Raw genomic sequence first — 15170 nt, 5'->3', positions numbered from 1 at the left:
TGCTGCTCTCCCCAGTACGTTCTACAAACACGCCGAAGGGTGCTTTTTTCGTCGCTTCAGACACTGACAGCCACTGTACAAACGTACGTTTTTTATGAGTTTGGAGTGAGAATGGGTTGGATAGGACCACTGTATGCTGTTAACACTGAGACAACCAACCACCCACTCGGTCTACATGGGAGTTAAACAAACGCACCCTACGCGCTAAAGCTTGCCGGCATTAGGCCGCTTTAATGGGACAGAGGAGTGTATCAGAGGTTGGAAGATAAGCTACTTTTAGATGTGCTACATTAAATTATAATCTGTCAAATAAAAGACCACAGAGTAAATAGCCAGTTCTGAGTAAATGAGTTTAAAGGTATTTTAGGTTGGGTATCTGTTAAAACAGGCTTTTTATAGCGAGAGAGATATGTGAAGAAGAAACACATGATGTAGTGTTAGGAGTGAAACATGGAGAAAGTACAGAACTGATTCAAGATTTAAACAATAAGATAAAGAAGGAAAAGAGACAAACTGATTTAGAGCCAATCCAGGAGCCAGGTGATGGAGAGATGTTTTTTTCTTTTTCTTATGCTGTTTTTTACAGCAGCAGAATTGACGGTATCACAGTATGAGTGCACTAAATGCTGATTTCCCATCTATACATAAAACTGCTTTACGTTCCAGCAAATGTAATCCACATCACTCAGTTCCAATATATGTTATATTCATAACATTGATGTATAATAAAAACCATACATATTGTGTTTGATTTGAGACAGGCGTGTGCATCTATCCATCCATACAGCCCAGTTGAAAACGTATACAGTGTGTGTATGGCTGTGTATTTCTCCTCAGCTGCTATGCTCCTTAACCCCAGTCCTGTTAATACGTGGTTCGAGAGGATTAGCATCATGGTGATCCTGCTCAACTGCGTGACACTGGGCATGTACCAGCCCTGTGAGAACATCGACTGCACCTCGGACCGCTGCCAGATACTGCAGGTAAGGTGGACCTCTGTGTGTTTGTGTTTGAGCCTGTGTGTAAGGACAACATGTCAGCGCACTAATGAAGAGAAAACAAAACGATCAATTATTTGACATAAACTCAGAGCAGCTCAACACTCCTCTTGTCACTTTCCCTCAAGCTGCGATGCAGACAAACACTGCAGCTGGAATATTTCCCTTCTGGATGCTTTTATATTTTCTTCTGCTCTCTGAAAAGGGAATTGGGACTTAAATTTGTTTTAATATAATCTTGTGGAGCCCACGTGTGATTTTTGTCACTTTGTGACGAGAATACACTTGTGGAGACAAGTACCAGCAGCCACAGCCGAGAAAGTTTCACCCACAGACTTCAATTCTACTTCTGCTGCAATTTATTGTTGGAACCACTTATCTCTCCTGATGAGGCTTTTTGATCTGCATAGAAACTGGTTAACCAATGCAGACGTTTACCGCTGTACTGTGTACAGCCGGCCCCATGAGATAAGTTTTAACATGGTTATTCTCCAGAATTATTGAGGTTTTTAACATAAATTAAGCTTAGAGTTAGTTCATGCAGGATGCGGAAGTCATACGCCCGCTGATTGAATTATCATACCTATCAGACACACACCAATCACAGCCATTCTCACATCAAGGCGGTCCTTTTAAATGTGACTCCCTGCTACACTGACGCTGCTTCACTCGCTGCTGCTGCTGCTGCTGGCAATGCTTTGTCTCCACCACCCCAGCCTCCACCCTCCATGTTAGAGTCCTAACATGACTCAAAGTTTAAAATGGTTTTCTTTTGGCTCACTCTTTTTTTTTTTTTTTAACCCAGAGAGGTTTCTGCATGGTGCATCCTGTTTCAGCTTAGCATGCTGCTTGGCTGGTCCAGAGAGCATTATCAAGAGCGGAGCCAACTGTATTTCCATTTGTTGCAATAAATGGTTAAATCTATGACGGGGGTGTGGCTGACTAAATGGGCACTTCCTTCTCAAGATGATCATCATGAAACAAAATCTTTGTAGATCCATGTATTCGTGGTCTTGCCTTCACATTGCTTGTGGACTTGACTGATCCTGTAACAGGTCATGGTTGACCAAAGGAGTTAGTAACAGATTGAGTTATTCTTATGTTAGAGCACAGATTATTTTATTGTATTTCTTTGCAATTTGCAAATATTGTCCTTTTGTTTTTGCTTGTAAGCCGTGTAGAGCTGATGTGGGTTATGTGTTACTACTGTAATTTGCCAACTGGCTGAGGCTTTGGTGTGTTCCTCTGGGGTCGTTATTGCTTTTCATTGAAGTAAAATTGACAGGCTCAATTTAGGTGTGACAAGAATGACCTTATTCTGCCTCACATGCTTTTTGTTGTTTTTTTTGGCGAGGTGTCTGCTCTTGGTTTGCCAGTTGCTCTGTTGACTGATTGCACTGGCGTGTCTCGCTTGCCTACAGCACATTAGAGTGGATTATAATATCAAATAAAGCCCCCAGACCAAACTTTAATAGGTTTATTTATCTCATCGGATTTTCTCTTCATTGTGCTGAGATTAGAAATAAGCATTCACTGCAGTTTTAAAACTGTGCAACACATCTTCCTGCTTCACAATCTCTCTTCCTCCTCCTACCTCTCCTTCCAATGCCATCTTTACTCCTCCCTAAGTTCCCATTCCCCCATCCTACACACTCACTCTTTCTCTCTCACGTCCTCCATCCTTTGTCTCTCTAACAAGCATAGTGTCTCCCCAGGTAGTGTGAGGGGTCTTGTTCTGGTGGTTGCTAATGGTAACAGGACGGATTTTGCTGACAGAGCTTGAATTGTTAGAGTGGCCCTCACATGCATCTCTGGCCCTCTGTGAAATACAGTATCCCCACCTCACTTTCTGGAAGAAAGAGACAGACAAAGTAGTAGCCATAAACAATAAATGCATTACCCCAGGATCTGTTCAAATACCTGTATACAGGGGTTACATCGAGATTTCTAACAAGGCAGAGCCCTGGACCTCAGGGGTTCAGAGTCTCAGTGAAGAGGGGACCTGTTTCCCCTTTTTCCTGTCGTTGTACTAAGTTAAGCTAACTGGCTGCTGGCAGTAGCTTCATATATACCATACAAATGTGAGAGCGGTTTAAATGTTCTCTTTTAACTCTTAGCAAAAAAAGCAAATAACTGTATTTTCCAAAATGTCAAACTATTCCTTTGTGACACCGGACTGTGATTGATAATGTAGTTTTAAATGATAATAATTACAGGAAGAAATTGTCCCCCTGACAAACAAGGATAGTTGATTGTCTGAAGTAACTTGGACATTGTTTATTGAAAAACATATTGCTACAAATTTTGTCACTGCTTTGGGGAGCACTAAAAGGTTTTAGAGGCAGTTATCTCAACACCTCGGTACATAAAACAGAAACTCTCTGCATGGCCAAGAAATAACCAAGTTCACAGCCAGAAGCTGCAGGTGAGGATTAAAATTGTACCTGCTGTAAGGAGGTGGAGGTCCTCTGCAGCCATCTTTGGACCAATTTAAATCATGTATGTATTTGCATAGTCATCTCACGCAAATGGAGAGTTGTTTTTCTACCATAAATTGATGAGAATTGGACAGGATTCATTGTACCATCACATCAGCACCTGTTCAACCTTAAAATGTTCAGAAAACGCACCTTTGTCAGTGATTGTGAAATTAACGTGTCTGCATGGTGCCTTTGGATTGATTCACTGATTATGTCGTAATTCACTCACTTCACAAGTAAAGTAAGACACACACATTATTTTATTGTAAATAGTCCACCATCACAATCCTGATGATCTACTTACCACATCCTTTCATCCTGCAATATAAGTAGCACATTGACACTATATGATGTACCTTCAACTCTAGCTCCTTTTTCAAATCATCAACAAGCCCATCACAAGACAGCCTCAACCTCTTTAAAAATCATGTTGGCCTGATAGACTGACCGAAGAGGAAGCTGCTGGTAGCAAATGAATTCATTCCCCTTTCACTAAGCGCAGAGCATGACTGGGATCCAACTGGTGCAGTCAATGTTGGATTACATGTGAAGCGTGTAGGCTGCATTATTTATCGAAACATCATTTAAACAGCATGTGAGACAGATCTTCTCGTCCTTCCCATTGCAAGCTGTGTGTGTGTGTGTGTGTGTGTGTGTGTGTGTGTGTGTGTGTGTGTGTGTGTGTGCGTGAGAATGAGGGGTGGGTCACACATGTTGGCTTTTATATGCATGTATATTATACACACACAAAAAAAACTCAGATTTATACATTTACAGTCTTGTGCACACACGTGCATGCTTATCTTCACACACATTGGTACGAATTTTCCCCAGCTCATTTCCATCTCGGCCTCTAGATATTTTGATCCCTATAAATGACAAATGGTACAGACAGTTCACACTTGTCGAAAAAGGGAATACTGTAGATAGCTGTTTCTGTTTCTTGCTATTTCTGACTTGGACAAAACAACCTTCTAGTGCTGGAACATGAATACATCCACAACATTTCACACACCATTTATCTCATTTAATGTGGTCCAAAGCTATAAACACCATTGTGCAATTCTTCATCAATGCTGAGTTAGAAAAAATAATCTTTTCTTCAATTGAAGTGTATTACACTTGGTTGTCCAGATGCACCACAGTGTTTTCTAGCTTGCTGAGGGTTATTGTTGAGTCTCTAGTTTGTCATTTAACTTCTGCCTGAAAGCCAGAAAAAGTAATAACCTTAAAGTACTTGTGGAAAATAGTTTTTTCCATTGCAGCATCTGTATTGGTTTGTACCATCTTATTTTTTTAGTGCACAAACTCTTTACCCAGGGCATGTGAACTTACTGAACTTCAGCAGCGGAGAGCATTTAGTTGGAAAGTTCTTGTGATCTTTGAAAATCTGTATGTTTTCAGCATTTAAGGCCTCCTTTGTATTCATCGAAGGATTGCTGTCAAATTACATTAAGCTATTATGAACTGGGTTGCTTCAACTTCTCAGCTAAAGATTATATTTGATTATGTTAGTATGGTTGGCTTATACTTTGCATTTGCCCTGAGTCTATAACCAGCCTGAGATGTTACCTTATCTGTAGATGTTTGATGGTTTGGCCAGCAAAGCAAGCAGTAGCAAAAATAGTATCTCATTTGGAATAGTGTAGGAGTGTATGTGCTTTTGTGCGCAGTTTGGGGATGGATGACAGGTTTGGAACAAACAAAAAGGCTTGTCATCATCTAAAATCCAAATTATGACCAATGACTTATGAACAAGCAGCCATGCAGCTTCATTGCTTTTTTGAATTCCCAGGCCTTAGAAGTCCCTGTGTCAAAAGGGTAGCAGCTTGAGTTATATGCAGTAGGAATATGTAACAAGGCAGCAAACACAGTCACACAGCCTAGGGCAAAGCAGTGGGGAAGAGTTTTGTTCCGAAAATACAATAGTGAGGTTTAGCTAGTTAATCTGAACATAATAATGCAAGCAGGACACGGCAGAGACATGAGCTCATCTGTCTCTTCTCTCTTCATCTTTATTTTCTCTCAGGTTTGACCTGGATCTCCCTCACTTTCTTTATCCCCTTCACTTCTTACTTCCCTTGTGATTTAAGTATTGCAGCGTGGGTTGCTTCACATTGGGCACCATATGTTTTGTGTGCTATTACATTGGGACAGACACATATTCTTCTCAGTGCACATGAACGCACATTTAGCTCTTTTAAGCCATTCAAATTACAATGTTAACAGAAAACTTTGTTCAAGGAATAGACACCCATTATTTTCAGAGCACACACAAACACAGCATATCAGTCATGAACAGAGGTGGAAAAAGTAAAAAAAAAATATTCTACTTAAGTAAAAGTACTATTACTTTGATGAACTTAACTACTTACTGAAGTACAAGTACAATTTCGGTATAAAAATCTACCCAAGTAAAAGTAAAAAGTAGCTCATTTAAGATTTACTCTGGGTAAAAGTTACTTAGTTGTTTTAACAGCAGGGAGGGGGGGGAGATATACCTTTTTATATTTAAACTTATTTATAATAATTAAATCACATTCTTTTGTGATTTGATAAGGACACAAAGCCATATTGCTTTTTTGATTTTAGTTTGTTGACAGATACTTTGCCATAGCAACGTTAGAGACCTTTTTTATTTACTTTTTTTTACTCAGTAACAGATGTGATTTAAAATGTAGCAAAGTACAATACTATAAACAAATATAATAATTTGAAAACAGATAATAATTAAAACAGATAATAATTTGTGGTGGAAAATGGATGGAAAATAACTTACTTGACAGGTGAGCTTTGATGAGTCCGCTGTGGAGTGTGAACTTGCCACTCTTAAAAAGTATCAAAATTGCCTTTGAAAGGTGGAAAATAGGCCATAGACTGTGTTTGAGGTATTTGAATAGACACGGGGCAGACCCAAAAAAATCACTTAAGGTTTGAGAAGCGTGCATGTATGCTTCAGGGCACGTGTGTCATTTGGTTTCTCAGTCTCTCAATCTCTCAATAGTTCTTCTTTTCCGGCAGGTCTACTGTTAACAACTAAGGAGTGCTTTAAAAATATATCCAGATCCTTTTTCCTCACCAGAAATGTCAAATGCTTCTTTCTCACTGAGAAACTGAGTTTGAGAAAAAAGACAAAGATGGAGGTTTGACAGCAGCTTGAGCCTACTAATGTATTTCAAGCCAAATGTATTGAATGCATCTCACTTTCCTCCATTTTTATCTCTCTTTATCTTCTCGTAGGCCTTTGATGCATTCATCTACATCTTCTTTGCATTGGAGATGGTGGTAAAGATGGTGGCTCTTGGGATCTTTGGCCGTCGCTGTTACCTGGGAGACACCTGGAACAGGCTGGACTTCTTTATCGTCATGGCTGGGTAAGCAATAATGCTATTATTCATTTTACTTCTGATAAAGCTTGTGTGTTGCTTGTGTGTTGTTAAGGTGACATTAAGGTACTCAAGCAGCATTTGCTCTCAAAATCAATCAACAAACAAATATCATTAAAGTGCATGACTGAATTAGTTCACTTGTACTTAAATCTGAGTTTAATAGTATAGCGTCCATAGTAAGGGTTTCGCAAGTATGGCACTTGTCTATGAAGTCTGTATGACTGTGGCTGCCGTGAGCTTCCTATTTCGTGAGGATACTTTTGACTGGTTGTCTGGCTATGGTTAACTGCTCCTTAGATCTCTGCAGGGTGAATCAATGCAGCTAGCTAGACTATCTGTCCAATCTGAGTTTTCTGTTGCACGACTAAAACAACCTTTGAACGTACACGTTCCACCAAAACAAGTTCCTTCCCAAGGCAGAGGCGCTGTTGCTCCGTCCGGCGCTTAACGCCGCCCAAGACGATTTTGATTGCCAGTAAACCAGAGCACGTTTTTCTCCCATCCCAGAATGCTGTGTGGACTAGCCAGACCCTCTTCCACAGCGCTGTGGAGGAATGTCTGGCAATGTGAGACTAGGCTCTGACAAACAACATTGTCCTGTTCATTTGGAGGACTTGTTCCCTCCAGGACTTGTTTCCCTGCTCCGATCGCAGCGGATTGTCACTATCACTCCAGTCCAGTCTGCTTCAAACTATTTGTTCATGGGTTTTCTAAGCTCTTTATTAAAATCAGAGAGAAGATTAATAAAGCCGTCAAGTGCTGTTAAGTGCACCATGATTTTCAGTCACTCCAGACATTTTCACATTTTCATTTTGCGGGTCTATGTATCGCTGATGATGCAGGATGACAGGGCACCAAAACTGTCTAAGTAACCTGTCAGTCCATGTGACTTCATGTTTACAACTCCTGGTTTCTTTGTAAAACGTCAGTGTGAACACTAAATAGACCAGATGGGAAAAGCAGAGGGAACCAAACTACAGATGTTAACAAAACATTGTCGTCTACATTCATTCTTCATCCGCTAATTTGCATGTCGGTTAAGTTCAAGTCCAGGATTTAAAATAATAATCGTTAATTCATTAATCCATGTTAAAAACATTATGATTCTTTTCAAAATTATACTTTTGCACAATAAATGATTTACTTATATGCAACTTGGTATTTTGCTTAATTGGAACCAGTTTCATGTTAAGGTACAGTCAACATTTTAACAGTATAGAAGCAATCTCATGGAGCATGTTCTTTAAGCCTTGAAGACATTTGACCAGAAGACTCATTGCACATGCAACACTGTGACAGTAAACGGGGCATGTGTGGGGTGTCCTCTGAGAATGAAACCATAAGGCAGCATTATTCACTTGGGTAAAGCATGCTGTCATTTGTCTGTTTTATCTTTTCCACATTAATTAACACTTGGTGAGTAGATGGCACAAGGTTTGTTTTGGACAAGCACGTATGTTTTCATTGGAAGTAAAAAAGGTTTATTAGGCAGACGGGAAGAAGGAAAGAAATGCGGGAATGAAAGACGGAAACTGGTAATTTAAACCCGAGTTTTCGAGAGCCACCCTGATTGCCCAAAGATCCATGACGGCTGCCCACAAGAATATACGGATGCATAGTTATATATTGTGTAAGGTATTGCATAAGTTTGGATTGCTCTTATGAAATGCCCTTCACATAGGCTGGAACCGTGTGACACGCACACACTAGATGGATGCATGGGAACAAAACAAAAGCAAACACACCTGCTCAAACACCTGCTCTGAACGAAGTGAAATGAGAGGCTCAGACATGGGCGATAAAGCAAGCGTGTGTGTGTGTGTGTGTGTGTGTGTGTGTGTGTGTGTGTGTGTGTGTGTGTGTGTGTGTGTGTGTGTGTGTGTGAGAGAGAGAGAGAGAGAGAGAGAGAGAGAGAGATAGAGAGAGAGCGAGAGAAAGAGAAAGAGGCTTGTATAATAGCACACAAAGAAAAGTAGAGCAACAGACTTGCTGTCTGTCCACCAGGTTAGGTGGAGAGAAATTCATCTTTATTAGAGCTGAATCACTTTATTCCCAGTGGATGCTCATGGGTGCTTATAGTGTGTGTTTGTGTGTGTTGGTAGCACAGAATTACACACAGAGATTACAGTCTGTCATCGTATGCCTTTTGAGTTTGTTTAATCTGCGTACTTGCGTGTCTGTGTATGCATTTGTGTGAACGGCTTCATTTTCCTCTTGGCAGCATCCATTAGATTAGCGTCTAGGCTAATTGCAGAGGGCATTGCCAAACTTGCCAGGCCAAATCACAGCCGACAGTCTGCTATGAGCTCCATGTCTGTTACCCACAGGCACCACCTCGCACTCTTGCCCTCCTTCGTCGCTTTTTTTCACATGCTTGGATGAACATCTTCCCTTGTCATCTCCCCTTCAGACCCCATACAGACCAGGCTTTCGTCCAGACAGGCTCTACGGGGGGTTTCATGCTTTTGCTTCATAACCCTGCCACTCATAGTCTCCTTTATTTTCTATACTGCATATTTTGTTCTAGCCTAATCCACTACACTGAAATGTATCCTTCCTAGCCTTGCAGCATGTTTCCGTGCATTTGTCCGCTGAGATTTTTCATCCAGGGATGAAGCATGACCCTTTTTACAAAAAATCAGTCATGCCTTCCATATTTATTCTAATGTATGCCTTTGATAGGTTGAAAAAAAAATGTATCAGGTCAAAGAAATGTTACTTTCTCACTCTGAGCTGGACTGACTGATATTGACTGTATTTTTTCAAACTCACAGTTTCTAATATTTCTTATAGCTGTTAAAAGCAAGATTATTGATTTTATGTAAATGATGCAGGAAAACTACTTTCTTGACGCTGAACTTCAACTTCGATGGTAACTTTGATGCGTGTTGTTAATTTGACAGTTAAATCACTACAGATTTTACATGTCTCAATTCAAGATGCTTTTTTTTATTTTCCTTGTCTCTAATGTCAAATGTGCCTCTGAATTCTTCTGGGTTTCCCCTTAAAGCTCTGCATTTCATATCGATATAAACACGCACACACACTCTCACATAAAAGCATGAACGAGATGAAGGTGTCAGAAGCAAAAAAGGAATGTGGAAAATAGAGAACAATCATAAAAAGGACGCTTCCGGCAGTCCACTAATTACCCTCCCAAACACAGCGGCCTGATTGATGTGTACAGAAAGAGACACTTCTATAGAACGCACACACATATACACACATGCACACACACGGTGTGCATGCACACACAAAGACACATGTTTAAAGACCCACACACGTGCAGAAACATCTGTGATCTCCTGTTCTCTCTTTCACGTTTTCCAAATGCTCTCTTCCAAATGCTTTTGGATCACTAACAAAATAATCCATGTGCATCCATGTAATTGTTTATGCTTTTGTGTGTGACATCTATCTAATAGATTATTTCTCACCCTGTAACCTAATCAAACAACATTAAAACAATCCAGTTGTTTTGCCCTTGAGCTCACTAAACATTGTGTTTTAATTCTATCAAAACTCCCTTTTGACATTTTAGCCTTCTGTTCAGCAGCCCAAATCTAATCAGTACAGCTACCACAGATACTATAATGTTTGAGGCAGGTTGCTCTTCACCATACTGTGACTTTGTACTTCCGACTACACCACTAGGTAAAGAAAATAGGTCTGCAACGTGCCTCTACATACTCGTAAAGATGCATTCTCTCAAGTGCGGGGCTTGTAAGCTTTACAGTACAAACAAAAAAGACTGTTGCAAGTCCAGAAGGAGTAAGCATTTCACCCAAAAACCCACCCAAATTTATTTGCGATATTTCACTTAAATATGAAGAACTGCTTGTCAGCTAAGTGGCAGTCGCTTGTTATAACAAGTATGCTACTCAAGTGGGAGCTGGGGTGTTACTCTGTTGGTGACTCTGCACTGTGGTGAAGGGAAAATGAAAAGAATTTCCCTATGGGATTAATAAACTATCACATTATTGTAAATGGCATGGTCCATAAGTCTGTGTATGCGAGAGACAGTGAGCTTGTTTTGTCAAAGCCAGTTGATGCGCTTTGGGTGTTATTAGCTTGAGGTGCTGCTGCTGCTGTTGGTATCATGCTGTCCCAACACTGCTGTAGCTCTGGGCACATCAATTCTGTGCACAGACACGCTTTAAAACTATTACAAAATGTACACCATTTGCACTACATGCACACAGTGGCACTTATCTAAAACACATACTGTAAAAACTCACTCACTTGAACGATCTATGTGTTGATGATAACAGTCATGTAATATAAGTGTAAATTTTAAATTCAAACACACGCACACACACACATACACAAACATACACACATGGCCATTCTCCTGTGAAAGTGGTTTGGGTTTTGGGGCACAAACAGCTTAGCCATGCTGTGGAAATGACTTGCTAACAGATGCCAGGCTCTGACTGAGCCACAACATCCTGCAGGCAACACTTAGAATAGAATGAATGCCTCTTTCCCTGCTCTCTCTTTCTCTTCCTCACCTCCCTTTCATGTAATTCTCCCCTTTTGATGCTTTGTCACTTTATCCCCCCGCCTCTTTCTCTTGAGTGTTGCAACACTCTTTGCAGTAGACATTTCTCATTCTGTTGAAGCTCCCACAGCTCTGGGAGGGGACAGTTGTGGCTAGCTCAAAGAATGACCATTGATGTTGTATCATGAGCAGAGGTCTCTGGTCCAGCTGGTGCCGTGATAATCATTTTTTGTCATATTGTGAACTAGTTGCTCACCCAGGCAACAACAGAAAGGTTAAATGATATTCCTATCTCTCTGTTTTCTGCCTCTCTCTCTCTCTCTCTGTCCGTTTATCCAGGATGGTAGAGTACTCACTGGACCTGCAGAACATCAACCTGTCGGCCATTCGGACAGTGCGGGTCCTTCGGCCACTCAAAGCCATCAACAGAGTGCCAAGTGAGAACATTTACATTTTTGGTTTGTGCATTTGTTTGTGCAAAAGTGCACTTTAATGTGACAATGATTGTCTGTGCTTGTAGTTTGTCTTTGTGCTCCTGTGTGTCTGTCAGTCCACATAAAGCACAAATGCATCTGCATGAAAATTCATGTATATGTATTTCATCTCTAGCTTTTTTGTGCACCCGCATACCACCTGTTCCCCATGGGCATCATTAAACATTCATCTTATGCTTAATCACACAGCCCGCTCAGGCCCTGAGTCACAGCTCTATCAGATTTACAAACCATCTATTAATGCTGCTCCACTGATCAGTCCGTGACCATAACCCTGTTCCTTTCATCTAAAACTTAGTTCTTGGTCAAACTTTTAACTCCTATTGATTTATTTGTCCTGCTGCACTAACAGGCAACTCTTTATAATTGTAAGCACCAATTAGCCTGCCCAAGCTATGTTCCGACAGATATGATCACTTAGTTCCAACGCTTTAGCAGTGAGCCAAGCTTTAGCAGTGAATGCTAATTGTGGGTAATGAAGTTTCAGATGCTAGTAGCAAGTAGTCAGTAATCTTAAAAACAAAACGAATTTTCCATTGATATAAAAAAATGCATGCTTTATGAGATTTTATACTTTTTTCATGTAAATGACTTAAATGTTTTGGTTTTGACACACACTCTTGAACAGAAAACTTTGGTTCAGTCCAGTTCAGATAAGGACCGCATGGCTAAACAACGCATGTCCACTGAAAATTTTTTCCTCAATATTTTAAAGTCACTGAGAGAGGCCGTCTCTTCCGAATAATCATGAAAAGAGTCTGCAGCAGATGGAGCTGATTGCATGAAAGCCCTGTTGCCTAATTCAGTTTGGGCATTGGGGACAGATACTGTAGGAAAAAGAAAGCTATCTAGTTACTGATCAGAAAGTTTTTTAATTTTTCACGGAGAGAGATGAGCAGATAGAGTGGATGTGTTTGAGTCTGCTTGTGAGATGCTCACTGGCTACGCAGGGCCTTCAGACTGCAGGTGTGGACTGTTACAACACTTACAACACTTTTGTCCACAAGCTTCCTTTGTGTTATTTCAACAAACACACATCAAAAGCCTTTTTTTATGTTTTTTTCCTCCAACCAATTATTTTACCTTTACAGCTTATATATTATATAGTTTGGCTTATCTGCTGCTTTCAACACCTCTCTCTGAAAATATTTCTCTCTTTTCTTTTTCTTTTTAATTTAGAACTTTTACACACAAACATGCACACACATCCAAAATTATGGCTTTTTTCTCTACCTAGACTAGAGCAAATACTGATTTTGCTGTGTCTCCAATCATAGGGGATTCTTCGTATTTAGTGTAATTAACTGAAAAGGCATCCTGTCTTCAGTGCCCGAATTGATCTTAATTTCCTACACATTCCGAAATACAAGTAGCCCTTCAGGTGGAGCCATCCTACTCAGCCCAATATTTTAGATGGCCACAGCAGCAGCACTCAGATAGTATAGATGTTAACCGCATTACGCTTCAAGTGGTTTGAAGCGTAATGCAGTAGAGTGGGCATAATGTTTCAAGTGTACAGATTGTAAACAAATCTGCTTTCTAGAGATGATTATGCATCAGCATGAATCTGAGTTTGTTAGCATATGCATAGTTGCATATTCATGCATATACACAGTATGTGTGTGTTTACATGAGCCTACTCATAGTTTCTCTTCATATTTGGTCATACTGTAGTTGTCTGTGGGTGTGTGATGTGTGCATACCGTTATTGTTTACGTTGTGAACAGTAAGCTGCATGTAGTAGCCTGATTTTGTCCTCTATCCTTAACCCCATTTGGCATTAGGAAGCATGGGGATAAAGCTATTTGTTACTTGTTTTGTTGGACCATTACTTTGCCCACCGAGCACATAGGGAGTACACAGGGAGCATGAGCACATTCTGACCCCTCACACACCTCAATTTGTAACCCTCCAACAAAATGACGGCTAGCAGTCCTGTGCTGTGTGTGTTTGTGTGTGTGTGTGTGTGTGTGTGTTGTGTGTGTGCTGTTGTGTTAGACTTACTTTTTGGTGAAATTGGTGTGAGATAGTGGGAGTGCTAGACAACAAAACACTATAGAAACTAGTGTTTGGAGGAAGGAAAGAGAAGAGAACTCTTGTGGTTTAATAAATAGCACAGACAGATAGCTGTAAATGTGCTTCCATTGTGGCGCTAGGGGAGGCATCCATCTTTATCTGGGAACCGCGGGAGCTGGCAAACTGGTACAGTCACCAGGAGGGGAGAGAGATGGAGGCAGGTAGTGAAGATGCAAGAGAATGACAAAAAAAAGGAGGCAAAGCATAAGAAGCTGAGAAAAAGATTGATTTGTATGATACCATACAGTTTCTTTTCTATCTGGTTACGTTTGTATGCTTTCATTTCCTTTAATATTTGTCTTTTGTTTGCGTGCACTTTTTTCTCTTTCTTTTTGTTCTTTCCTACTTTCCTACTTTCTTTCCTAGTTTGGCCCTCGTGTTTTTTTGGCACACCCTCGGGTTGTGTCTTATTCTTGTTCTCCCTCTCTTCCCCTCCATCTGTCTTTCCCTCTCTTCACCCAATTAGGCCTAATGGAACAGTGGCCTAATGATAAGGACCCTGGGGAACAAACACATTTAGACTCGCCTCCAGCCGCCACCAGAGACCCATACACACTAGCAATGCTACTGCTCTCCATTTAATACTAGTAGACGAGACAAATTGGCCGCAGGAGGAAGACGGGTGCATGTTCACCTCAAAAAAATGTTTCTGTTTCATTGCTTTATTACTTTCTAATCCAAGATTGACTCATTGATGTCAATGTGTTATTCACAACTTCTTTCTCTACAAGGAGCTTGGCCAATGTCAGGAGGGAACTTTTCCTTCAGAAAATAAATTATTTGGCATAAGGTGGATATTGCGCTTTGACCATTCTTTACGTTGGCTGAAGAAATATGTTCAAAATCAATTATTCTACACATGCAGATACACACTGTATGTTGACTTGATAAATGAGCCTCTAAACATGAGCACACACATTTTAAATGGGCACATAATCACTGATCTAGATGTAGTAAAAACCAAAAGGGAGTGACAGCAGTGATTAGCACTTAAGGTATTTGAATTCTTGTAAATATTGTCTGCATGTGTGTACATCGTCATCGTCACTTTCTCTCTCTCTCTCTCTCTCTCTCTCTCTCTCTCTCTCTCTCTCTCTCTCTCTCTCTCTCTCAGCTTCTCTCCTGTCATTCAGTCTGTTGGCAGGTTAGATGCACTGTTGTGTTTACGACACATTAACCTACTGTTGAGTTGTTATTCATGAATCGCAGTATTGCACTGAAAACACACACAC

At 40.5% G+C, this 15170-nt stretch overlaps 1 protein-coding gene across 5 annotated transcripts in view; it reads left to right on the top strand.

The window, feature by feature from the left end:
• The first annotated feature begins 525 nt into the window (after positions 1-525).
• Positions 526-15170, top strand: part of LOC116051847 (voltage-dependent T-type calcium channel subunit alpha-1I-like) — a 75890-nt gene continuing 61245 nt past the window's right edge. For 3 of the 5 annotated variants that reach the window (XM_035996578.1, XM_035996577.1, XM_035996576.1), the window contains exons 1-3: positions 531-983; positions 6719-6852; positions 11708-11805. In XM_035996578.1, the coding sequence (XP_035852471.1) occupies positions 816-983; positions 6719-6852; positions 11708-11805 (400 nt within the window). In that variant the 5' untranslated portion in view covers positions 531-815. Of the gene's footprint in view, positions 984-6718; positions 6853-11707; positions 11806-15170 lie in introns of all 5 variants that reach the window. The other 2 variants (XR_004105455.2, XM_031302419.2) reach the window with 2 other exon arrangements.

The sequence above is a fragment of the Sander lucioperca genome, chromosome 21, assembly GCF_008315115.2.
Source record: "Sander lucioperca isolate FBNREF2018 chromosome 21, SLUC_FBN_1.2, whole genome shotgun sequence".
Lineage (NCBI taxonomy): Eukaryota > Metazoa > Chordata > Actinopteri > Perciformes > Percidae > Sander > Sander lucioperca.
The sequence above is the reverse complement of the archived record's forward strand: the minus strand, read 5'-3'. Positions and strand labels throughout refer to the sequence as shown.